Source organism: Phaseolus vulgaris, chromosome 11 (assembly GCF_000499845.2).
Source record: "Phaseolus vulgaris cultivar G19833 chromosome 11, P. vulgaris v2.0, whole genome shotgun sequence".
Classification (NCBI taxonomy): Eukaryota; Viridiplantae; Streptophyta; class Magnoliopsida; order Fabales; family Fabaceae; genus Phaseolus; species Phaseolus vulgaris.
The window spans coordinates 36,586,894-36,613,590 of record NC_023749.2 but is presented as its reverse complement, the minus strand read 5'-3'; the positions used below and the strand labels follow the sequence as shown (position 1 = coordinate 36,613,590).

The window sequence follows — 26,697 nt, the reverse complement described above, 5'->3', positions numbered from 1 at the left end:
ATCATGCAATCATTGTTTACACTTCAGCCTTTAATCTCATTTCCCTAATTTTATTCTCCTTAAAAGTTCACAAAAAACATATATTTTCCACATCAAAAAAATTGCATATATATGATGTGTCCTATGTGTACCTAATTGCATAGCCTATGTGCATAATAATAATAATATCATTTTGTGTGTCACATCATCACCACTTAACGTCATTCATATCAATTTAATAAAATGAATCAAATTACTTAATTTTTAAAAAGATTTTTTTTAAATCACTAGATGAAATTGACCTTTTGACCCTATAAATGTAGAGATAACAAAGATAATTAAGCCTTTTGACATTGGAGACACGTTTCCTCCATTAGTAATGTGTGTTTTTATGAAATAGTTTTGATTAATTATTTTTTTATGTATCCATCAAAACAGATTGTTTTATGTTTAAATAGTAATGATAGGATCTATTTTACTTACCAAAAAAAAAATATTCAGATTATTTATTATGAGGTAATATTATAGAAATTGAAGAAATGGATCAACAATACATACATGTATAAAAGAAATAAGCGTTTAGCTTATTTGTATGGGCACCTTATGAACTAGTAAAGTATTGATATAATCCTTCAATATTCCTCCTGAATGTGTATAACTATCTTGTTCTTTGTAAAGTACGTCCATCATTCGTGCAAGGTTGACAACACGCATGAGAAACTTCATTGGTACTTGAGTAGGATTAAGGCATTCTTCATTAATGTCCTTCCAACTACTCTCCACCATCTTAAGCAGTTCTTTAATGCCATTTTCCTTTGAGCTATTATATTGCTTCATATAGCAATCAAGGCTTGAGACAACGTGTCCTCTTTCATGTTCAAACTACATAAATATCACACAAATAACTAAATCCAAAGAAATTCTCACTTAAATAGGATTTTGATTTTTGAAAAATCATTAAAAAAAATATTAGATAAAAACTAATTTTAAAAAATAATAAATAATTAATTTTAGATTGAGAAAATTAGATATTATTTTAAAAACTAAAAATTATTGACATATACACTTAAAAAAAATCACGAAATAGAAACCAATTCTAGATATAAAAAATAATTAGTTGTTATAGTAACTAAATTAGAGACCATTTTAGGAACTAAATAAAATTTTTGTTTCTAAATTAGTTTCTATTATTGTTAAATAGTTTCTAAATTGGTATATCTAATTAGCAACCAAGATTTTTACTACCAAAATTTAGAAACTATTTAACAATAATAGAAACTAATTTTTTTTAGTTTCTAAAATAGTTAATAATTTCGTTACTGTTGCAACTAATTATTTTGGTCTCTAAAAATTGGTTTCTATTTGATGATTTTCTTGTAACATGAAAACAGAGTCTGATAATTGATCAGGACCAAAACATATTTAATAAAAAAGTATTATTTAATCTTGTTCTCTACCTTTGAAAAATTAGAGGAATTATTGAATGTATAGGGTGAATTAAAGGTTTTTCTTCCATGTTGAAAACAAAATGTGTTTGTGTTCCATAGATATATAACCTAGTAGCATTGAGCATAAGAATAAGAACAATCTTACTATTTCTTTTAAACATACTTTTTATGATTAGTGAATTAATCCTCATAATGAAAAAAATGGAAAAGGGTATCTAATATATACCTCACTTCCAGCAATGTCATCCATGATTCTGGAAATAGTTGAAGCAGCTACAATAATTTTTGGGTCACTGGTTGCCCATATGAGGAACTCCTCTGCAGTATCTTCCATACCCAAGAAAGATACAGTTGTCAACAAAGCAAAACCACATGACATAGTTGCAACTTCCATGTACTCCTCTGCTGTTGGTGTGTGGTTGTGATGAAACCATCGTGACTCAGTACGGTAGGCTTGGACCAATCGTTTCACCTATAATTATAAAGAAAAATTATTATTTTTAAAAGTATATATATAATAAAAAGTAAATTTATAATTAAATAATGTAAAAAATATGAAAATAATAATATTAAAACATGTTATATGGATGTAAGAAAAAAATGGGTTGTCAAATTATGTATAAATTAAAAATACAAATATATAATAAGTCCTTTTCTTTGTTATTTTTGTCGGTGACAATAATTTTTTCTACATTATCAGGGATCAACATATTAGGTTACCCATTGAAAGTGTGTGTGCTCTATATATAGGAATGTGTTCTATACAAAATCTAGAATGGACCTTTACCATAAATAGGTAAGCTTGAATAATCTTTTAAACCTAGCATATCAACCTATTTAAATAAATATAAATAATATTTTCCTATTATACTAAAAGAAATATAATGTATAAAAGTAATATATATATATGACGACTTACATAAAAATATCAAAATTACAATATTATTTAAAAATAAAACTCGTCCATTTTAAGAACTTCATAAAAATAAATTTTCAAAATAATTAATTTATTATGTTATATTATATGCATATTATATTATATATATAATACATATATAGATAAAAAAAAACTAATCACCCATGGACCTATTTGGTCAAAATCCAATAAATCCTTTAACCTTTTAAAGACTTATATTTTTTTTTTAAATAAGTTCATAGGTCAAACATGGTACTAGTGTTAGAATCTTTCAAAAACTACATACCTTAAGAGATTTAATATGAATGAGCTATAACCAAACTCGTACAAAATTATAATTCAATTCTAACATTGTGAAATTTTTTATTGTACATAATAAAAGATTATTTTCTTAATTCTTCCAATCATTGAAAATTATTTATGAGAAAATAAAAAATTACTCGAGATTTCAAATGCAAAAAATGTTATGACCTAATATCTAAGGAATCTAATATGCAATTTTATTTAGTTTGATATTTCCTATTGAAAAAACAAAATTTTAAAAGTAACACTTTAAAAAAAAAAAAACCATACTTCATTTTTAGCATACTTCACGAAGTTTTCTTTTCCTTGATTTCTCAACTCCTGCTCTGTTTCTTCAAAGATATCCAAAAGTGCCTTATAACATAATTTCATATATTCTGGTAGATCAATCAGTGCGGAGATATCCCACCTGCTAATCATTAGAAAGTTACTTTAATTTCATTTAAAGAATAAAATTAAAAAATACTAATATTATTATAAGAAAATTATTAAATAAAAATCAATTTATAAAAAAGTAATTTATTATTATATTAACTAAACTATATATTATTTTAAAAAAATATTAATATTTGAAGTAATTTTTTATTATTAATAAAATTTATAAACTAATTTTTTTATTAATATTTAATTATTTATCAAAATTTTAATGACCAACTATTTTAAATTATAAAATTGATAATTAAAATTTTAGCAACTAATTACATATTAATTTAAAAATTATTTGTTAACAGTATAAATTATTTTAAATATTAATAATATTTTTAATCTTTATAATAATATCTAATTTAGTTTTTAATGTTTATAATAATATATAATTTAATTAATATAATGATTAATTATTGTTATTTTTTTAAAATTAATTTTTATTTAATAATTTTGTTATAGTGTATAAGAATTTTTTTACCTTTCTATTGCATTGGTGAAAATCTCTATCTCATCAATGGTTGCATAGGCATCATACACATCATCAATGATGGATGATATGGCTATTACTTTCATTAGTATTCTTCTAGCAAGAAAATATTGTGGTTCATAATAGACACCAACAATCCAAAAGCAAGCTTCCACAATCCTATCTCGTGCAAAAGGAAAATTTGTGGAGACATTCAAATCTTTAACCCACCACCTGAAAAAAAAAATCCCAAATTAATTTGGTGGTTAATGACTTGGATTTATTTATCATTAATGATAATAAAATGTTACTTTTGTAGGAAAATATTACTTGGTCACATTGCTGACTTCTTTTTGATGGAGCTTCTGTAACATATTAAAATCTAGTTTTGCAAAGGTTAACAAACGTTCATCATGTGAAGGATCTTCTTGATAGAATGATATATAATATCTTGATTCTAACCTAGGCATTCCCTTGCGAAGTGATTGTCCTAAGCTATGGTGCACTAACCCAGAAAGAAATGGGCTTAATTTGGTGGTTAATGACTCAGTTAACTGAGTGAGAGTAAAACTGTATGCTTCTTGCAGTATCTCTTCTCCATGGAAGCTTAATTGGGCTGCTTCATACAAGCTTAACATTCCTTCTATATCATTCAGAATGCTTTCCTTGAAGTTTCCTTCTTGGTCCTTGAATTTGTAAAATACATCTGTTTTTTTAAGTAAATAATAGCATGTTAAATTTCAAGATACATATTTAAATATATGGTCTATACTTAGATGCTATACAATATGAAAATCTCTTCCAAAGCCATTAGGGTTTTTTGAATAAATTTCTTTATAGGCATATTTATAAGAAGAAAAGAAAAAACTATAAATATGATAGATATTTATTTTCTTTTTTTTTATTATACATCAAATTAACAATAAATACATACATAAATACTTATTTATTTATTTTTTTAGTTTTTCCAATTATGATAGATAATTTTACTCTCCTTCTTATATTTTTCTATTTTAAGAATGTAAATATGCACCATAGTAGTATGTTTCAAATCAACTTAATTTTGATGAAGTGATTTTTGTTTAGGTTTTGCAATAAAAATTTCTAAATTTAAATTTAATAAAAATTTACAAATTGGTTTGGACTTATTTTTCCTCTAAACTTGACTACATGACATTTGTAGAACACAGCTGTAGGTTTAGGTTTTCTTAAATACTTTATTTTATTTTTTATTGATAACAAGAAACAGTGATATAATGAAAAGTGTAAACACATATGAGGAATTAAAGAAGAACATGGCAAGATCATACCTGATGAAATGCGATATCCTTGTTGTCTAAGCAAGCGAAAGAGCAAAGCGAGATGATGAAGATCATCATCGTAACTTACTATGTTATTCTCCTTTGTTGAAATCTCATAGATTTGATGCAATGCTTCATCAATTTCATGTTCAAAATGATAAGAAACACCCGAACGCTGGACTGAGTTGATGAAGTTCAATTTGAAAAGGAAATTGTTATCAACAGGAGAGACAATAATCTTCCTCACATATTCTTTCAACAGTGGAACTTGTTTGATGTCGCTATCATCTTCCTGCATGTGATTATGAAAACTCCAGCATAAGAAACGTTTTATTCACTTTTTTAGGATGCAAACAGTTTAACACCATATATACATAAAGTTAATCAACTATTGTAATGAATGTATTTCTTTTATGAACTTTGATGTGAATATAATACCATGAAATACTACAATTAATTGATAAATTTAGTAGACTTACATGGAAACTAGAATCATAGGAAAGGAAATAATCACCCCAAATGGAAGGATGAAAGTTTGCTGTGTGTCTGGGTTTGGCATCCTGTGGGAAAACAGGAAGTGATGATGAGGATAGCCTAGACATGCTTGGTTTTCTTTGGCTTTAAATTGAAGGGAGAATTTTTCTTTGAATATTCAAGAACCCAAACTCCTTTAATTTATAGGAGAAAAGAGAAGATAGCTAGACCCAAATATAAGAATGACAAAATGGGTCGGATCCACCACCATTTAAGTGAGGTGGATTCACGTTTTGAACTTGTCGTATTGGTTCAATGTATCTAATACATCAACTTAGCGGATTATAAGTGGGACGGGGCAGATTAATCCACCTTTTCAATTTTTACACCTTTAAAGATAGATCTCATATTTTTGGAACAAAATTTTGTGGTGATCAATGTCTTATATATAACTTTATTTACATTAATTTATTTATAAATTATTTGATTTGATTCATTAAAGTAATTTTTATATTTATTTTATTTTGTTAGGTATTAAATTATTTTTCTTAATTTTTTTTTTTTTTCTTATACTTTTATTGTCTAAAATTGAAATTAATTATTATAATTAAAATAAAAAATTTAAAATATTTTTTTAAAAATTTAAAAATTTAAAAGTATCATATATTATTATTTTTAACCCGGACAATTGACAGACCAACGGAGGGTCCATTTGGCAAAAGGACCGAATAAATCACTCCATTATTAAATTTATTGTGGTTTTATTTAAGTTTCGTATTTTGAATTTCGGAACTGTAATCTCTTTTATTGATTTTCTAATTAATCTTATTTCATACTTTTAAGTTTAAGGAATTTGAACCTTTTATTTATAGAAGAATAAAACGAAATAAAATAAATAAACAATAAAACAAAATGATAATTAAGCAATTTTTTTGTTCTTTTTTCAGAATTACTTTCAGTATTTTTTTAACAGAACTGTTTATTTATAATATACTACTTTCTGTTGGGATGAATCCAGGTCGAATTGGATTGGGCTGACTAATGTTTAGAGCTTAATCATTGTGTCTTTTTTATAATCTCTATTTAAAGACATAATTGTATTTGTAATTGGTGTGCAACATAATAGAATGAAAACTTAATAATTGCCCGTGTGAATTTATCGAATCACATTAAATCTTATGTTGTTTATTTGTTTAGAGTGATTGTGTGTTGTTTTCCGTGCATTTTTTCCATCACTTACAACTAACAAACTTTCAACTAACAATTATTTCAATTTTAATCACCTCAATAAAAGTGACACCTAATTAGTTTTAACTTATTTTTTTTTCATAACAGATATAAACTTCTTTTATATATATATATATACACCGGACGAACACACGTGGCCGACCGACCGACCGAACTCATAATAAATGTGAGGGCGCGTGACAAAACTAAGGTAGTTAAAATACAACTCCGAAGAATAAGGAATACGCGTGTGAAGAAGATATATTCCCCGGGTATTCCGAAGCACGATTGGTAAGACCTATCCATAACCACCCTGAGCCCAAGGGGTAGAAAGCCCATTAGGCAATCCTATAAATACGGTGCTCAAGCCAGAGAAAGGTACGTTCTCATTCACTTACTAAACTACACTTAGAATCTCATACTTACTTGAGCGTCGGAGTGCCTTCGCAGGTACCCTCCCCCGCCCTACCGAAGGAGACACCAAGAAGGAGCGACCGACCGAAGGAGAAGAAGACCGACACGTCAGCAACTATACTACGTCAACCGACCGTGCCTGGGCCCCATCTCTCCACTCAGGTACAATTGGCGCCCACCGTGGGGCCGAGGCAAAATTCCAATTTTTAAAGCTATAATGGTTGCGACAAGGAACAACAACGACGCTATGGCAGAACAGATGACTATGATTCAAACCCTCCAAACTCAGATGGAAGAATTGCGGCAAAAGGGGATAGAAGATCGTCGTCAACACGAAGAAAATAGACGCCACCAAGAGGAAGAAATCGCCTTACTGAGAGAGCAGAATGCACGACTCCAGCGACAGGTCGATAATCCCGAACGAGAAGGCCAATCCCATATGGCCGACCGAACCGCCTCTCGCATACCTACGCCGGCCGACACCAATCCTGCTTCCAGAGCTGAAACAGTCGAAAGAAAGTCAAGTAAAAGAGGTCATCCTTTTACAGACGAAATCATCACCACACCACTTCCTGACAAATGGAGAGGCCTCGCCATTAAACTCTATGATGGCTCGACTGACCTGGACGAGCATTTAAATGTTTACAAGACGCAAATGACTTTGTATACCACAGATAATAATGTGTGGTGTAAAGCATTCCCCACGTCGCTTCAGGGAGAACCTCTTACCTGGTTTACAGAGCTACCTCCGAACTCCATTGACGACTTTGATATCCTAGCCGCGAAATTCTCCACTCAATATGCCACCAGCCGACCGCATCACATGTCCTCCATGTCTCTCCTAGTGGTACAACAAGAAAAAGGTGAATCTCTCAGAACCTTTTTAGATAGGTTCAACAAGGCATGCATGAATATCCGAGGGCTCAAACAGGAAGTCGCGTTACACCATTTGGTTTCGACCATCCGGCCGAACCGTTTTACCGAAAGTCTCATCAAAAAGCCACCCCAAGACATGGAAGATCTTCGAACTCGGGCAACCAAATTCATGCAAATTGAGGAACACATTGACTATCACCAACGGTTCAAAGCCGTCGGATCCGGAGTCCTCAAAGATCAAACCCCGAGCAAAGAAAGGGAATTCGAGACCGAACGGACCGTTCGAACCACCCCAAGGTCCGACCGGAACAGAGGAGGCCGAATCCCCAGGTTCAACAGTTACACCCCTTTAACTGTTCCGAGGGGACGAGCCCTAGATGAAGCACTGCAAACGGATTTAATTCCGACACTAAAACAGTATCAAACACCACCGAATGCAGATACTGCTAAGCGTTGTCAATACCATCGGAATTTTGGTCACACGATCGAAGGATGTCAAGCGTTGAAGGACAAAATCGAAGAGCTCATCCAGGCTGGCCACTTGCAGCAGTTCGTCAAGAGGACAAGGAATTCAAGATCCCCACCACGGAGTACCGACCGTCCATCCCGTGGTGTCGACCGGTCATACCGTAACGATTACAAACGCCGAACTGACCATAGCCAGGCTTCGCGGAAACGCAGTGAAAGCCCCGTTCGGCGTACACGCGCCCGCAGTACAAGTCCCGGCCGAAACGCCCGCCCTCGCCAACGAGTCCGCGAAGTCATCAACATGATTGTTGGACCCGTTACCTTGGGCGAACCGAACCACGAAACAAATTACATAGCCGGGGGCTTTGCCGGCGGCGGGTGCTCAAATTCCGCCCGAAAGAAACATCTCCGGGACATCCAGTCCGCTCATGCTACCACGAGGAGGCGTCCACACATACCTCCAATCACTTTCACTGACGACGACTTCACAGCCATAGATCCAGCCCAGGACGACCCTATGGTAATCACCGTGGAAATTGACAAGTTCGCAATTGCCAAGACTTTGGTCGACCAAGGTAGCTCGGTCGACATATTATACTGGGAAATCTTCAAGAAAATGTGCATCCCAGAATCAGATATTCAACCCTATAACGAACAAATTGTAGGGTTCTCAGGTGAACGGGTCGACACTAAGGGGTATATAGACTTATATACAACCTTTGGTGAGGAAGACGGTTTCCACAAAACAATAAATGTACGATATCTTCTGGTCAACGCTCAAACATTCTACAACATCCTGCTCGGTCGTCCGTCCATCAACAGATTAAAAGCCATTGTTTCCACCCCACACTTAGCCATGAAATTCCCTTCGGCAAATAACGACATTGCAACCATCCATGTCGACCAAAAAACCGCTAGAGAATGTTATGTCGCAAGTTTGAAAAGTGAGCCAACTCGACGGCTCTACACGACCAATCCGGACGACCGACCCCTGCAAAAAAGAGGACGATCCCCGACCCGACATTCCGGACGGCGCATGTCCCGTCGACAGATGATAGCCCTTGTCGATCTCGACCCTCGTATGGACGATCCCCGAATGGAGGCAGGAGAAGACTTACATCCGTTTCCACTTCGCGATGATCGCCACGCTACGCATATCGGCACTTCGCTGAAGCCGGACGACCGAATGGCCATCGGCACGACACTTGTTAAAAATGTCGATCTGTTCGCCTGGACGGCCGCTGATATGCCTGGCGTAGACCCACAGGTTATCACTCACTGATTATCACTGTATAAAGAGGCTAGGCCAATAGCTCAAAAGAAAAGACATCTAGGCGAGGAACGACGCCAAGCCGCACGTGACGAAGCCGATAAATTGTTACAAGCTGGATTCATTCGGAAAGCCCATTACACCACATGGCTAGCCAACGTGGTTATGGTAAAGAAAGTGAACGGAAAATGGCGAATGTGCGTTGACTACACGGACCTCAATAAGGCATGTCCAAAAGACTCTTACCCTCTGCCTACCATTGATCGTCTCGTTCATCGAGCGGCCGGACATCACATCCTCAGCTTCCTTGATGCCTACTCAGGTTATAATCAAATCCAAATGCACCCGGCCGACCGAAAGAAGACAGCCTTCATGACTGATTCCGATAATTTCTACTATGAAGTTATGCCCTTCGGACTCAAAAATGTCGGGGCCACTTATCAAAGACTAATGGACCATGTATTCCACGACATGATCGGCAGGAATGTTGAAGTCTATGTCGATGACATTGTCGTCAAGTCCGACTCATGCAAGCAACATATTGCTGACTTAAAAGAAGTTTTTCAGGCCCTCCGCCAACACCAGATGCGACTCAATCCTGACAAGTGTGCGTTCGGCGTTGAGGCGGGGAAGTTCTTAGGTTTTATGCTGACTCATAGAGGCATAGAGGCTAACCTTGAGAAATGTAAAGCTATTTCCGAAATGAGAAGTCCCAACTCCATTCAAGAAATTCAGAGACTTATCGGCCGACTCACCACTCTATCCAGATTTGTTCCTAACCTTGCCGAACGAACGAGGCCCATCGTCCGACTATTGAAAAAAGCATCCCGCTTTAAGTGGTCGACCGAATGCGAGGAAATTTTCCTCCAATTGAAAACTTTTCTATCTTCCCCACCGGTCATCCAGAAACCGGACGCCAGAGAGCCCATTATAGTCTACCTCGCCGTTTCACACGAAGCCGTCAGTTTAGTCTTAGTGCAAGAAATTAATTTTGAAGAACGGCCAGTTTATTTTGGCAGCTGCGCCCTCCATGGCGCCGAAATTCGATACCAAACGATCGAAAAGGTAGCTATGGCTCTCATCATTACCGCCCGACGAATGTGTATGTATTTTCAAAATCATCGTATTATTGTTCGGACAAATTACCCCATTGTAAAGATTCTCACTAAGCCAGATTTAGCCGGACAAATGATCAGATGGACGATAGAACTATCCGAATTCCATATTCAGTACTAACCACGAGGAGCCATCAAGTCGCAAGCTCTTGCTGATTTCGCAGCCGAACTCACTTCTTCCTCAGCCGAGACTGAACACTCATCGTGGATCCTATACGTGGACGGCTCCTCCAATGAAAGGTCGTGCGGCGCTGGAGTCGTTTTGGAAGGCCCCGGCGAGATTGTCATCGAGCAAGCCCTCAAATTCAACTTCAAAGCTTCAAACAATCAGGCCGAATATGAAGCCATTTTAGCCGGTCTACGCCTCGCTCAAGAATTGGAAATCACAAAGTTAATCTGTAAAAGTGATTCCAGGCTTGTCATCGGCCAGCTTAATGACGAATATGAAGTCCGAGAAAGCTTCCTACAGCGATACTATCACTTAGTCAAACAGTCGATGAGCACCTTTTCTGAAATTTCTATGCAGCACGTTCGACGCGATCACAATACTCGCGCGGACGCCTTGTCTCGGTTAGCAACCACGAAGTATAAAGGAATGCATAGGTCGGTCATCCATGTTACGCTTGCACGCCCAAGCATCGACCTACAGGAATGCCTAACGACCGACCCGGAATCTACTTGGAATACCCCAATTAAGCAATATTTACTCGACGGCACATGTAGTCCTCTCGGCGAAAAAACCATGAAGCTGCAGGCCGCCCGTTTTGTCTTAATTGGCGACGACCTTTACCGCCGAGGTTACACCCGACCACTCCTTAAATGTTTGACACCCGACCAAGCTTCCTATGTCGTCCGAGAGTTGCACGAAGGAATTTGCGGAACTCACTCAGGCGCACGAACAATGGCTGCCAAAGTATTCCGGGCCGGATACTACTGGCCGACCGTCCAAGGCGACTGCACCAATTTCGTCCAAAAATGTCTTAAATGCCAAGAGTTTGGCACTTTGTCCCATAAAAAACCTGAGGAACTTCATTTTATGTTATCACCTTGGCCGTTCGTCCAATGGGGTATGGACATCATTGGCCCTTTCGCCCCCGGTAAAGGCCAATGTAAATTCTTACTGGTCGGCATTGATTACTTCACCAAGTAGATCGAAGCCGAGCCTCTGACTGCAATCACCGCCCGCAATGTTCAAAATTTCGTATGGAAAAATATCGTTTGCCGCTTCGGTCGAACGGTCGGCAATTCACCGACCGGACGTTAGCTGAATTTTACGAGAAGCTCCACATCAAACACATCGCCAGTTCAGTCGAACATCCGCAAACAAACGGACAAGCAGAAGCTGCAAACAAGGTCATCCTGAACGAACTGAAGAAACGTCTCGGCCCAGCCAAGGGTAACTGGACGGAAGAACTCTTAGAGGTCTTATGGGCATATCGCTGTACTCCGCAGACGACTACACAAGAAATGCCGTACAGCCTGACATATGGTACTGAAGCTATGATTCCCGTCGAGATTGGAGAACCTTCTCTCCGCCGACAAACCCTTGATCTTGATCTAAACAAGGAAAGTCTCTCGGTCGGCCTCGATCTCATCAACGAACTTCGGGACAAGTGTAGAATTAGAGAAGAAGCATGCAAAATTCGGGCGGCCAGACGATACAACTCCAAGGTCAAACCAAGACAGTTCCACAAAGGCGACTTAGTATGGCGAATGCGGAGTAGCGCCCGGAAGGAAGGAGGCAAGTTCTCTAGCAATTGGGAAGGACCATTTCGCATAGCAGATACGGCAGCCAGCGGAGCCTATTACTTAGAACATTTATCTGGGAAGGACATACCGAGAACGTGGAATGCCACGCATCTCAAATTTTATTACAGTTGAACTTAATAATAAAAGTGTACTCTTTCCTCGCTCGGTCGGTTATTCCCTAAGGAGGGTTTACGACCGAGAAGGTTTTAACGAGGCACTATAAATTAAAATCCAAATCTCCTATTCCTTTTATTACCCAATTTATGCCTCTTTCGGCATCAAAATTATTACTTTAACGAAATTGGAATTATTTATGCCTCGTTCGGCATCCGAATTATTACTTTAACGAAATTGGAATTATTTATGCCTCGTTCGGCATCCGAATTATTAGTTTAACGTAATCAGAATTATTTTTGCCACGTTCGGCATCAGAATTATTCAGAATTATTTCTGCCTCGTTCGGCATCAGAATTATTACTAACGTAATCGGAATTATTTATGCCTAGTTTGGCATCAGAATTATTCGGAATTATTTATGCCTCGTTCGGCATCCGAATTATTACTTTAACGTAATCAGAATTATTTATGCCACGTTCGGCATCAGAATTATTCAGAATTATTTCTGCCTCGTTCGGCATCAGAATTATTACTAACGTAATCGGAATTATCTATGCCTCGTTCGGCATCAGAATTTTATTCGGAATTATTTATGCCTCGTTCGGCGTCCGAATTATTACTTTAACGCAATTGGAATTATTTATGCCTTGTTCGGCATCAGAATTAACTTATTACTTTGACGAAATCGCAATTGTTTATTGCTCGTTCGGCGTTTGCATTGTTACTAACGAAATCAACTACGCCTCGTCCGGCATCCAAATTAATAAAATCTAAACAGCAAACAAACAAGGTTAAAAAATACCAATCAGGTCGATCAACAGTCAAATATTACATCCAAAATAAAACCATCATTGTACGATGCCCACATGCCGGGTCCAGCAATTATCTATGGCATATTCATTAATTCTTCAAACGAGGCGTCCGGCTATGGTCCCGGAGTCTCCGCCTCAGCCTCCTCATTAATGTCACCAGGGTTGGTCGGCACAAGCTTTCCATCGACCACCAATTTCTCAATATCATACTGGTCGTCCTCCAGGGGCGCACCGTGCAGACAAGCCACTTGTTGGATGCCTAACCGGAAGTATTCTTCGCTAATGCGAAGCATGAAGTCCTAACACTTGGCCACTTCCGCTTTCAATGCCTCCTCCCGGTCGGCTCCTTCTTTCAGTTGCGCCTCAAGACTCTTCGTGAGTTCCTCTTGCGCTTTTAAGGCCGTCTGCTTCTCCTCCAACTGAACCTTCAACCTCTCTGCCTTCCCGGCCGACATCTTAGTGGCTTGAGTGGCCTCGGTCACATCCTTCTTTAACCGGGGTATGGTAACAGTCGTCACTCTCTCTAGCTCTTCAACCACCGTCCGGCTTGCCATAAGCGCCCGACTTTGTAACTCTAATGTTTCCACCATCAGTTTAGTTGTAGGGATGGTGGCAAAAACCTCATTCTCTTCGATAGTCCGCTCCGCCTACAAGTGAGCCGCTATGTCCAGGCCGACCGCCAACAGCGTTGGCTCAGAGGCCGTAAGGGATGGCCCAGCTCGGCCCTCCTGATTTCCCTTCGGGGGCCGACCCCTTTTCTTCGCAGCAGCCGAGGCCCCCGCTGCAGGAACCGTTGTAGACGGAATGGCCGCTGATGGCCCGGCCGTGTCGACAGAGGCCGACTGACCTTCCCTACTCTGGCGCAACTTATTCATATACTTGTGCAAAGAAGCGTCCGCACGACTCATGATTTCTGCAAAACACACAGGAATTAAACACTATTAATGAAGTTATTCAGTCAAACCAAATTTACAATCACATACCAATAAAATCCGCCCAGGGATCGGACGACGCATATAACGAAATTATCTCCCTCGTAGGTAACTTGTGAGGGAGTTGGTCAAACTCCACCATAACGGCCTTATCCAAAGCCGACAGGGCCGTACGGGAACTCGCGTTAAGCACAGTCGAATTCTGGGTCAAATGGAATGGAAACTTGGTAACACCATTATTATAAAAATACTCTCGGCCGTCCGGCTCCACAAATATCTTGAAATATCGTTCCTTGAAGTTCTTGTAGGACGTGGTGAAGGCCGCAAAACGCACACTCCCCGGACGGCTGGTCAATGACACCCAACTTACCAGGTTGGACGAATGTGTGTTATAATAAAATAAAAACACTTCCGCTCTGGGCGTCAAGTCAAAAAGTTGACACACCATTCGGAAGGCCTGCATGGACGCCCATGAGTTCGGATGAAGTTGGGTTGGAGCTAGGTTGAGAAACCGTAGCACATCCATCGTGAACTCATCGAACGGCAACGTCACTTTCAAATCAGCGAATAACGTACTATAAACATAAAAGAAATCTACCGGAGCATTCTCCCTTCCATGACAGACACGGTCGGTGTACCCACATATTTCAGCAATGAGAATATCTGAAGGTAAACCCGACCGCACGACCGGGGCCCTAGCTATCACTTTATCAAGGTCGTCCGGTTTCTTAAAGACAATGGGTGTATTCCTAACGCTAATATCTACCCACTCATAGCTCGGACCCATGGACCCACTCGTACTTTCGTCACTTCCGGACGATGACTCCCCACTCTCACCCGACTCTCTACTCCCTACTCTATTTGAAGAAAGTTGCGACATAACTAACCTTTCGTTCACAAATTAACACCTCGATCGGCAACTATGGTTCCTACAGCGCAACAACTCGCAATGTGGACTCGGCAATCGGAGCAACTCGGATGCCGAACTCAAGGAAACGTGATCTCTCTGCAACTGGGGACACTATTTATAGCATTTCCCTCTCACCCCCATCCGTTAGATTCCCGCTCATCCTACGACCCATATCAGCCGGAAGTCGAAACGTCACTTAATCCACACCGCCGGATCCATCTCCGTCGTCTTCGACAAAAAGCGAACGTCCCGTCATTCCGTTACATTTAATGCCTGACACCTCGAAAGACACAACAATCATTACGACTCTTCGGAATTTATTCACCTCGAGCCTGGGGGGCAAGTGTACCGGCAGGCACCGGACGAACACACGTGGCCGACCGACCGAAGGAGACAGAATAAATGTGAGGGCGCGTGACAAAACTAAGGTAGTTAAAATACAACTCCGAAGAATAAGGAATACGCGTGTGAAGAAGATATATTCCCCGGGTATTCCGGAGCACGATTGGTAAGACCTATCCATAACCACCCTGAGCCCAAGGGGTAGAAAGCCCATTAGGCAATCCTATAAATACGGTGCTCAAGCCAGAGAAAGGTACGTTCTCATTCACTTACTAAACTACACTTAGAATCTCATACTTACTTGAGCGTCGGAGTGCCTTCGCAGGTACCCTCCCCCGCCCGACCGAAGGAGACACCAAGAAGGAGCGACCGACTGAAGGAGAAGAAGACCGACACGTCAGCAACTATACTACGTCAACCGACCGTGCCTGAGCCCCATCTCTCCACTCAGGTATATATATATATATATATATATATATATATATATATATATATATATATATATATATATTCCAAGTTACTGAGAGTTGTTATGTATTTTTTTAATGGGTTTGATTTAATTTTGTATGTTATTTTTTTTTATTTCATAGATTTTTTTACGTAATGATAAATAATTTTTAAAGTTTCTAGTGTGAACCTAATTGATATATTAGATTTTATAATAATATTTAATATAAATTTTATAAAAAAATAAAACTTCCTCATAAAGTAGTATATATTAATATTTATATATATATATATATATATATATTCTTGCGAGTGTGAAAAACAATTTAAATTACAGTGATTGTGTGATAAATGAAATAAGATTTTATAACTTTAGTTTATAACTTTAGTTTATAACTTAAGATTTTATAACAGGAATATAAAAATATATTTACTCGTATTAAGGAGAAAAAGAAATATATTACTTTGAAATCATTTTATAATTTTAATAATAAATTCATAGGATATTAATTATTTTGAGAATAGATTTGGAGAAAAAATGCAATGAAAATGCCAGTTAATATAGATTATTTTAAAATATATTAAACTGCAATTACTTTCTGAAGAAATGAAGAACATTGCAATGAGATTTTGAGGACAAGAATCCACGAAAAAGAAGACACAAACAATTAAGGGCGCGTGATAATCTCAATTCGTACAGATCACTTCAAATTTATTTTTAAAAGTTATTTGTTTCATTTTTCATCAAACTAATAATTTGAATCCTAAGATATTCTCTTTATAAACGTGTGATCTACGTATCAATTTTTCCCTTTTTCTTGTTTCTTTCCTTTCATAAGTAGGTAAATATATTATTATGTTAGTTTTATTGGTGATTAATTTTTTTCATTAAAAAAATTAGAATACGAGATTTTATTCAAATAATCGAAACTTGGATTTATTAAAGTAAAAATATTTCGCGGTGCATGTCATTAAGAATACAAGTAACTTATCTCAATTAAAAAAATATTTTCTTATTTGTTTCCTATTAATCATTATTTAATAATATATCCTTCTCACTTTTAGTTTTGGTATATAACAATCTTTACAACATATTTATTATAATGAATGCAGTCCAACTAGATAATTTAAAAAAAATAACAGTCTAGTTTCACCTATGTTTAAAAAAAATCATAATTATTTACCCAAAAACTTATTCTACAATGAAAAATTTTATTAAATTACAATTGTACTGGATATAGCGCGTAGGGCTCGTACTCGGTGGTTGGATCTCAGTACATGGCGTGGGTAGGTCAGCTCGATTGTTGGGCCAGTAAAACCCGTTTTGGTATGAATGAAGTAATCTTTTATACGTAAATATAAAGCTATTAATAAAGGGTATTTGTGGATCTAGGGGTACGCTTAGTACGTGTGGGGTCTAGGTTAAGGAAATATTTTCTTTTAACCTAAGTTTGTGTGTTTTAGGGCATGTAGTAGTTAGGTTGCATGTACAACGAAAGATAACGTTGCACCATGAGTAGGGTGTCCATGTAAGCATAATGTGCCCCTGATGTTGGGGCATGAGTTGGTGTCCTGGTGGTTATTATGTTATTTCGTTCTGTTGTAACACCTTGAGAGAAGGCGCCCCTGAACAGAATGTGTTTCACCTGTTGAGTATGCTTTCAGTTGAGATTAGATTCTCGTGAACGAAGAGAGGCTTGAGACCCCAGGTTAAGATACGTTGTTTCGAAGACTGACATTGAATACTTCTTGATTTTTAGTAAGCCCTTTACTGACTTGATCGTCGGAGTCCAATCAACGGGTAGGGTCCCCTCTATTTCAATGGAGTACGTTTCAGAGCGACCAAAGATAAAACAAATTCTCGAAGAGACAAACGGAGCTAGAGATTGTCACCAGAATCAACAGGCGAGCAAGTCAATCGGCAAGAACAACAATTAATTTTAAAGATCAAAATAATTAATAACTAAAATTGACTAAAATAAATAATTTTTAAAAATTAAAAAAATTATTGGTATCTAAAATAATTTTTATTATTAATAAAAATTTATAAAGTATTTTTTTTTTATATTTAACTATTAACTATCAAGATTTTAGTTATTAACTATTTTATATTCTACATTAGTATTTTAGAGACTAATTTAGAATCTAAAATATTAATAGTTAAAACTTTGATAACTAATTTAAATACTAATTTAAAAATTATTTTATAAATTATTATTAATAATAAAAATTACTTTAAATACCAATAATTATTTAGTATCTAAAATATAATATTTAATTTAATTAATATAGTGACTAATTAAAATTTAGGAAAAAAAGTTAATGATGTACTGGTTTAAGGAGTCAATGAGTTATTTTATTCTATTCAAATTAAAATTTATCTATATAAAAGAATATTATACATTATTATTTAAAAATTTAATATTCAACAATAAGATACATTATACAATAATAATATTAAATGACTTAAAACAAGTAAACATTTATAAAACTATATAAGCATATAAAAAATTACATCACTATAAAATTAACATAAAGAATCAAGAATAAAACATTTAATATAAAAATAAGTGAATCAACATTGACTTTTTAACTTGTAGTAACATCAGATGAAATACATGAGACTAAAAAATCTATTTGTACGAAAGCAAAGGAACCTTAACCAATCAAGAAGAGACCCAATCCCTTGCAGGATGGCTCCAAAAGAAGACTCATCAGTGCCATTTTAGTTATCATGTCTACTCTTTTCTTCTAGTCCACACAACCTAATTTAATATCACATTTTCATGCCTATTTCGTGTTTGTTGTAGACTCGCTATATTTCACATCATTCACTATTTTTATTCTTGCCCACAAGTTCGAAAAATCATCTTATCAGTTTTGCCAATTGTTTTCATTAATTTTGTTTTTTCCATAACATCTCATTTAATCACTCTACTTTATGTTCTTTTCAAACCTCTAATTTTATGTGAGAGAGAAAATAAAACATACGGACAATGATGAAAAATAGAATTAAAATATAACAGAAAATCGAAAGAAAATTAACAGTTTTTTTTTTAAAATGGCCATATATAAAAGTTGAGGTTTAAACATAATTTTTATCTTATAATTTTGTGAATGTGTATCTTTTATTTCTAGACTTTAAAATTAAATTACCATTGCTCATTATTAATATATTATTTAATTATTAAAGTTATTGACGTATTATTAACAAAAATAAAAATTATTTCACTACAAGAATGAAAAAAATAGTTATCATACATTTCAACTATCATGAAAGGAAAGTTATTAGAGTTGGCGGTAATTTGTTGTGAAAATAAATATAAAACAGTATCCACTAAGCCGATTTTTTACTAGGAATACAAAAATAAATACTAAAATTATATTTATATTAAATAAATATAAACTACATAGGGATGATAATGTAGGGTGGGTCAAGCAGGTCAGCCGCCCGTAACCTATTAAAAGAAATGCACGCAGGCTCATAATCTAACTTGTTAACTTGCTTAAATCCGTCCCGCATAACTAACAGTCCGGGCAAATAACAGGGTAGGACGGGTTTGTTTGCTGTCCAACATTAATAAAAGAATAATAATTATTTTATTTTTTATGCAAAAAAAAAATCATATTCCACTCACCCATTATTACATTGTGATCTTTATTTTATTTTATTTAAAAAAAATTAATTTAATGTACTAAAAAAGAAATATTTTATTTTAATCATCTAAAGGAGTTAATACTAAGTTGAGTGAATTTAGTTTTAAGTAAAGTCTTATATTTAAAATTTGCTAATAAAAAGTTAATATAAAGAAGAGATTTAAATAAGATACTCCTTAAAAAATTATTTATTTTTATTATAATATTTTGTAACAAAACCTTGATAAAATACTCTGATATATAGATTTACATACATATAGAAGACAAATAGATGTAAAACAAAACTTTAATTATTTTTAAACAAACCTTCTAACAACCTTCATACTTGAATTCGTATTATTATCTTAATAGAATAAATTGAAAGAGCGATAAAAATTTGTAATTGTTCAGTACTAGAAATATGTTTTTTATAATTAATGATATTTTAATTTTTTAAAAATATTTTTCTTATGCGCTGACTCACAAGCCTACGAACTACCTCTTATGCCAAATTGGCCAATAAAATAAGTCAGCATTCCTTGCGCGGAGTGGGTCCAACGCAAGATGGACCTGTGCGGAACATAGTAGCGTTAGTCTAACGAACATAAAATAAAATATAAAATATAAATTAAATAATAATAAAACATCGTGTGAGCTTAATCGAAAATAAAATTACTTTTTCCCCTTTTCTTTGACTCTTTAATCCTTACTTTCACCTCCCATGATTCTCGAATTCTCAGTGTCATTGCTTTATGGATGAAGTTAGATTATCTCAAAACGAATAAATAAATAGAGGTATTTCTGAATACCTCAACCCTTATACAAAGCCACCAAAACCAATCAACAAACTCTTAACACAAACCAAACACATATCGTCTAACATTTCCTAACGAATCTTATACAAATCAACGACTCAAGACACCAAACAGAATACGAGAAACTTACCCCACAGGCTTTGAAATTTACCCATGACCAAACCTTCATTTGTGCCATAGAAAAGATTTCAATATGATCTATCCTACCACTATTAAAGATGTTCTTATTCTTGTGTTTGCACAACTCATCTACCACCGCTACCCACACACAACCCCAAATTTAATTAACGATTTTATTCATCTCACTTACCTTAGAATTAAGAAAGTGTAGTTTTGGCTCACAATGCTCCGTCAAAGCCACCTCTAACCACTCATAAAACTTAGACCACACTAGCCAAGCGGCTTTTCAAGTACAAAAGAGGTGAGATGTAGTTTTCTCTTCCTCTCCACACAGGCAACAAAAACTGCTAACCATACCAATACCTCTTCTCGCCAAATTCGCTTTTGTTGCTATCTTATTCTTCAGGACCCTCCAGACAGTGAAAAGGGCTGAAGGTTGAGCCTTTAACTTCCACAATCTTGCATACAAGTCCCCCACATTCTCCTAAACTTCTTCCTTGAGAATTGAGTATGCAGATTTGACAGTGAACTCTTTAGTCTCTCTAGCTTTCGAAACCCAGGTATCATTGTTCTCGGCGTCGACTCTCATTTCTTCCAACTGACACAACAACTCTTATTCCTAAGCACTTTCCCATTCAAACAAATTTCTTCTCCAATCTATCTTCCAAACCCATCCCATATGTTCTTTCATCTCTCGTGCTTGCCAAAGGAAAGAATCCATATCAGCACAGGTTGAAAACAACCTTGGGAATTTAACCTTGAGACTCGTATTACCCATCCATTTGTCCTCCCATAACCTAATCGCCCTATCATTCCCAATCTCCCATGTACAGTTATCCTCAAAGTTGCCTCTCCACCCCTCAAATGCCCACACTTCCTTCAAATCCCTCCAGCAAAGAGAATTTGAGCTATAATGCATTTGATTCCTGAGATCCCTCAATCCACCATATTTTGATTCCAGCACCTCTTTCCACAAACCTTTCTTCTCGTAGCCCAAACGCCATATCCACTTTCCTAACAAAGCAAAGTTAAACTGCTTGATCTCTAGCATTCCCAATCCTCTCTCTTCCTTTGGCTTACAAACATCTTTCCACGAAGCCCACGCTATTTTCCTTCCATCCGAGCCCTAATCCCACAAGAAATTTCTCTGTAGCTTCACCACTTCCTTTGCCACCATAGCTGGAATTTTGTACAAAAACAAATAGAACCGAGGTAATAAAGATAGAACCAATTTCGATTCTGTGTTATCAAAAGATTTCATGTGATTCTTTCTAGGATGGAATGGGATGCATTATACAATAATAATATCAAATTTTTTTAATATCTTTCACGTCATAGTGTGTTTAATTAAAACAAGTAAAGATTTATAAAAGTATATAAGCATATAAAAAGTCATATGATTATAAAATTAACATAAAGTATCAAGAATAAAGCATTTAATGTAAAAATAAATGAATCAACATTGACTTTTTAACTTATATTCACTACAAAAAAATATGTTTATTAGCATGGGTCAAAAATGGACATTAGCTATAATAAATGGATGCAAAAGTGTAGTTATCATTAAAATTTGGAAGCTAATATGCTCGACATAAAAATAGTGGCGGGTGTGTGGGACACAAGTGGTGTGTTTTTTTGCGTAGGCCTAGCCTACATGCTCCTCACACAAAATTATATTTTATATTGTTTATTTAAAGAAGCGTGGGTTTAGCCTACATGTTGCCCACACAAAATTATATTTTATATTGTTTATTCAAAGAAGCGTGAGCTTAGTCAACGGATTGCCACACAATTTTTAAACAAGCGTGAGCTTAACCTTCATAATTTTATTACATATTTAAATTTAATTTAATTTAAATATTTATATATATATATATATATATTATGTTTGTTTGAGCTTAACCTACAAAATTTTAAATTTTTATTATTATTTATTATTTATAGTTCCAGTTGTGACCGTTTGACCCATGCAATTTTTTTTTCTTTTTTTTTAGTTTATGTCCATATAACCCACGCTTTATTTTATTTTTTTTAATAATGAAGTCTTAGTGGACACTATTTAGGGTTCCTAGCATCACCTTCACTTTCTTTTGCAACTAATTTTACTTTTTGGTGTAATAATTAAAATCAGATCAAATACATCCCTATTTTTATTTAAATTATTATTTTTAAGTTTAATTTGACCTAAACTATAGATCAGATTAACGATCACCTTGCTACTTAATTTAGCGAGTGAAATCTGTGTTCCTTTCTATATTGAATTATGTCATCCTTAAATTATTAAGTAGTTATTGATTAAATTAAGTGTTCTTAAAAGATAAGATAACATTTTTTTTGCTATAATACGTTTCATCAATACTTAAAGATTTGGTTTTAAATTATTCTAATTATAAATAAAGTTTGACTAAAAATTATTTTCAATAACTAATTATGGTCCAAATAGGCATATATTTTTAGAGATTAAAAATGGCGAAAATAATTTTACTAAACTGGTTCTTTAAATTTAAGTTTTTTTTTCTTTTAAATGTAAAAGTAATAGTTGTAGTCTTAGCAGTTCGAGATATTTTGAATTGTTCGGGTGAAATAAGAGTTGAAATATCCTTAAATATTTTTTTATTTATTTTTTTTACTAATAAAAAACTCTCTTTAAGTCTGTGTTTGGATTGGGGGTGACACTGTAGCTGCAGACGGATGTGGGGTGCCACCCCTGTTTGGATCCGCTGATGGTGGAGGGTGTGGGTAAGGGTGAGGAGAAAGTTGGGCCAAATGAGAGAGCTTTTAGAAGTGAAGATAAAGGAGAGGGTGAGGAAGTGAGTGCCAGGTAGGATGAGTGCAAAGTCATTTGTGCCCTCACTAGATTTTTGGATGTATCTGAACGTGAAGCATGCATGCGCACAATGTTATATGAGAACCTTTTCAGCAAGCACATGAGATTCCTGACCATTGTTCAGGAATCTCTTTGACCAACTTCAAAGATCAATGAATGCATAACTAAGTTGGTGAGAGAGTGGATGAATGTAATAAAGAGGTGCAACATTATATATCTGGTTCCCAACCTCACAAACTTCACAAAGCAGAGGCAATTCAGTTCTTCACAAAGCACATACCTAGAGAGCTTGGAGAGGGTCGTGAGTAAGCATAGTGGTAGGAGAGTGCGTTTGGTTCTTCGTTTGTGACCTCAGGTGAGCTTTGTGTGAATTTAGTTTCATTCTTAACCGATTATCACTGAAAATGAACGTATGTCATAATCGATTATGTGAAAAAATAGTTGAGAATCGATTATGCTCATGACATAATCGATTGTTGTGGTTTTTGAACTGGAAGCATAATCGATTATGTGCCATAAACCTTTGGATAATCGATTATGTGCTATTTTACACTAAGGTGATAATCAATTATGTTTCTTAATTTTCTAGATTTTTGATTTTCTGTTTTTTGAACTAATTTTTCAATGATTTTTTTTCAGCACAGTTTGATAAATCTTAGACTTGCATTGTGTTGTGGTTTTGTTATGCTCTCTTGAGGTATGTGTGTGTGTTTTTTTTTTTAAATTGTGTGTGAATGTTTATTTTTATTTTGAATTTAATTTGTTTAAATTATTTTAAAGTACTTGTTAATTAGTTTTTAATTTTAGATGTGAATGTTTAGGAAAATTGATTATCTAAAATTGTATATTGTTAATGTAAAAATTTCATGAAATTTAAATATGTTATTTTGCGACATGAATTGAATTGAATTTATAGATTGAAATTAGAGATTTAAATCTGTTATTTTAAAATATTGTTGTTGAAAAGATTATAAAAATTGTTGCAGTAATTTAAAAACAGAAAAATCAAATATACAGAAGATCTTTCTAACATTTAACAATGTTAATAAATAATTTATGAATGTGTACATAGTAATTTTTTTTTTTAACTTTGAAGCTGTTAATAAATAAATTTTTTATTTAAATTTAAAAAATAGATTATTGTTTAGAAATTATTATTTTTACAGAATGTAAATATACTTTTTTTAATGTTATTTTTTAAAACAAATATTGTATTAATTAAAAAAACAGAAAAAGATTACATAATAAATTAGAATTTTTAATAATAAGTGTACATAGTTACTATTTTTTGAACATTTAATTCTTTATAAAGAAATATATTTATTTATTTGAAATGATTATTTTTCCATAATGGAAATAGAAATTTTGAATGCTATATTTTTTATTTTTGGACATTTTACATACACATACCATAATGTATATGAAATACATATAATTTATTTGTCATAGTTTACATAAATTGTTAATGTTATTATAAAAAAATTAAAACAAATATTGTAGTAATTAAAAAGAACAGAAAAAGATTACATAATAAATTCGATTTTTTAATAATATGTGTAGATAATTAATATTTTTTTAACATTTAATGCTTTATAAAAAAATTATTTATTTGAAATTATTATTTTTATAGAACGGAAATACAAATTTCGAATGTTATATTTATAATTTTTTTTCATTTTACATAGACATATCATAATGTTATGAAAATATATATAATTTATTTCTCATAATTTACATAAATTGTTAATATTATTATTTAAAAATTAAATCAAATATTGTAGTAATTTAAAAAAAAAAGAAAAAGGTTTACATAATAAATTAGAATTTTTACTAATATGTAGATAGTTAATACTTTTTGAACATGAAATTGTTTATAAAAAATAGATTTATTTATTTGAAATTATTATTTTTACATAATCGAAATAGAAATTTGGAATGTTATTTTTTATACTTTTTAAAATTTAATTATTTATAAATAATACATTTATTTATTTATAGTCAATATTTTGACACAATGCATGAATGTAAATTTGACATGTTATAAATAATAAACGTTAACAGAAGTTTTTATAGAAATTAATAATGTTATAGAAAGTTTTATTGTTACATAATGGAAATGTAATTAAAAAAATTAATAATGTTATACAACTTTTTATTGTTACATAATGTAAATGTAATTTAAAATATTAAAAATATTATTGTACTAAAATCCTAAACCAAAAAATTTAAGAGAAGATATATTTATTTCTTGATTGATTAAATTATAATTTTGTTAGTTTATATTTATTTTGTGGATTTTGTGGATAACATTATGAATTCGGGTAGCCATTACGATGAGGTAGAGATTGATGGCATTGAGCTATTCTCTTTTGTGGTTTTTGGGTGGTTTGTGGAAGCTTAGTGGTTTGTTGATGGATCAAGGCCCTCCTAGGAGGTGTGGCTGCCTTGGAGGTGCAGGAAGAGTGGGGAATTGGGGAGGTTCGGCCAACCCCTTTGAAGGTGATGAAGTGAAGATTAAAACCTAGATGCTAGGCAAAGAGTAGTGTATGGCACAAATTTGGCAGCATAACAATACTCTATTCAATCTTGAAATACATGAGGTTGGCTCCTCCTTTTATAGGCTAAGGAGGACCTGATATGATGACCTAAATGATGAGCAAATGCAAGCCAAATGAAATGCAAAAGAGTAGCACATAGAGGCACATGGAGCACATGGCACATGGGTGCACATGGCCTCCTAACTTGCACATGGACGTCCTAGATTAGTGGAGAGCTTCTAGATAATCTAGGTTAACTCCTCCTTAATCCTAATTTGCAGAATTTAAACAAAGGTTCACAAGGCTATGCTATTTACACCACAATTAAGACTAAGCTACACTTTGTTGGGCCTTCTTGGACGTCACCCTTCTTGGATGTCAACTCTCTTAGACGCTCCTTGTGTGGCCTAGACGCTTCTTGTGTCTCTTAGACGCTTCTTGTGTGGCCTAGACGCTCCTTGTGGGTGCCCTCTATATAAGGTTTGATGGGTTGATACCAAAAGATGGGTTGTTCTTCTTGGAGATTTGAAAAGGGTGGCGGAAGCAATGGATGTGATGGATCAAGGAGGGCTCATATAGAGCTATGGGTTCCTTGTAGGTGCATGAAAGGTATGGAGAGTGATTGGTTGGGCCATATCACTTTGAGAAAGGTGGAGGTGAAGATCAAAGTGTCTAACCTAGAGAGACTAGACAAGGGAGTAAAAGCTTGCAATATTTGGCAGCAATTTACTCATAAAATTGATCTTATTAAAACATGAGCCAAGCACCCC

At 34.5% G+C, this 26,697-nt stretch overlaps 2 protein-coding genes across 2 annotated transcripts; one reads left to right on the top strand and one right to left on the bottom strand.

Annotated features, from left to right (window-relative positions):
- Nucleotides 1-475: 475 nt before the first annotated feature.
- On the bottom strand, nucleotides 476-5,522 carry LOC137810609 ((-)-germacrene D synthase-like). Its single transcript, XM_068611972.1, has 7 exons — nucleotides 5,319-5,522; nucleotides 4,849-5,131; nucleotides 3,869-4,244; nucleotides 3,551-3,772; nucleotides 2,917-3,055; nucleotides 1,654-1,899; nucleotides 476-861 (listed from the first exon to the last, which is right to left on the bottom strand). Exons 1-7 carry the CDS (start codon nucleotides 5,439-5,441, stop codon nucleotides 559-561), a joined length of 1,692 nt encoding a protein of 563 aa, XP_068468073.1. The 5' UTR covers nucleotides 5,442-5,522; the 3' UTR covers nucleotides 476-558.
- Nucleotides 5,523-7,171: 1,649 nt separating this feature from the next.
- On the top strand, nucleotides 7,172-9,580 carry LOC137806497 (uncharacterized). The gene has a single exon (XM_068606653.1). The coding sequence runs from the start codon at nucleotides 7,172-7,174 to the stop codon at nucleotides 9,578-9,580; it is 2,409 nt and encodes an 802-aa protein (XP_068462754.1).
- The last annotated feature ends 17,117 nt before the right edge of the window (nucleotides 9,581-26,697 follow it).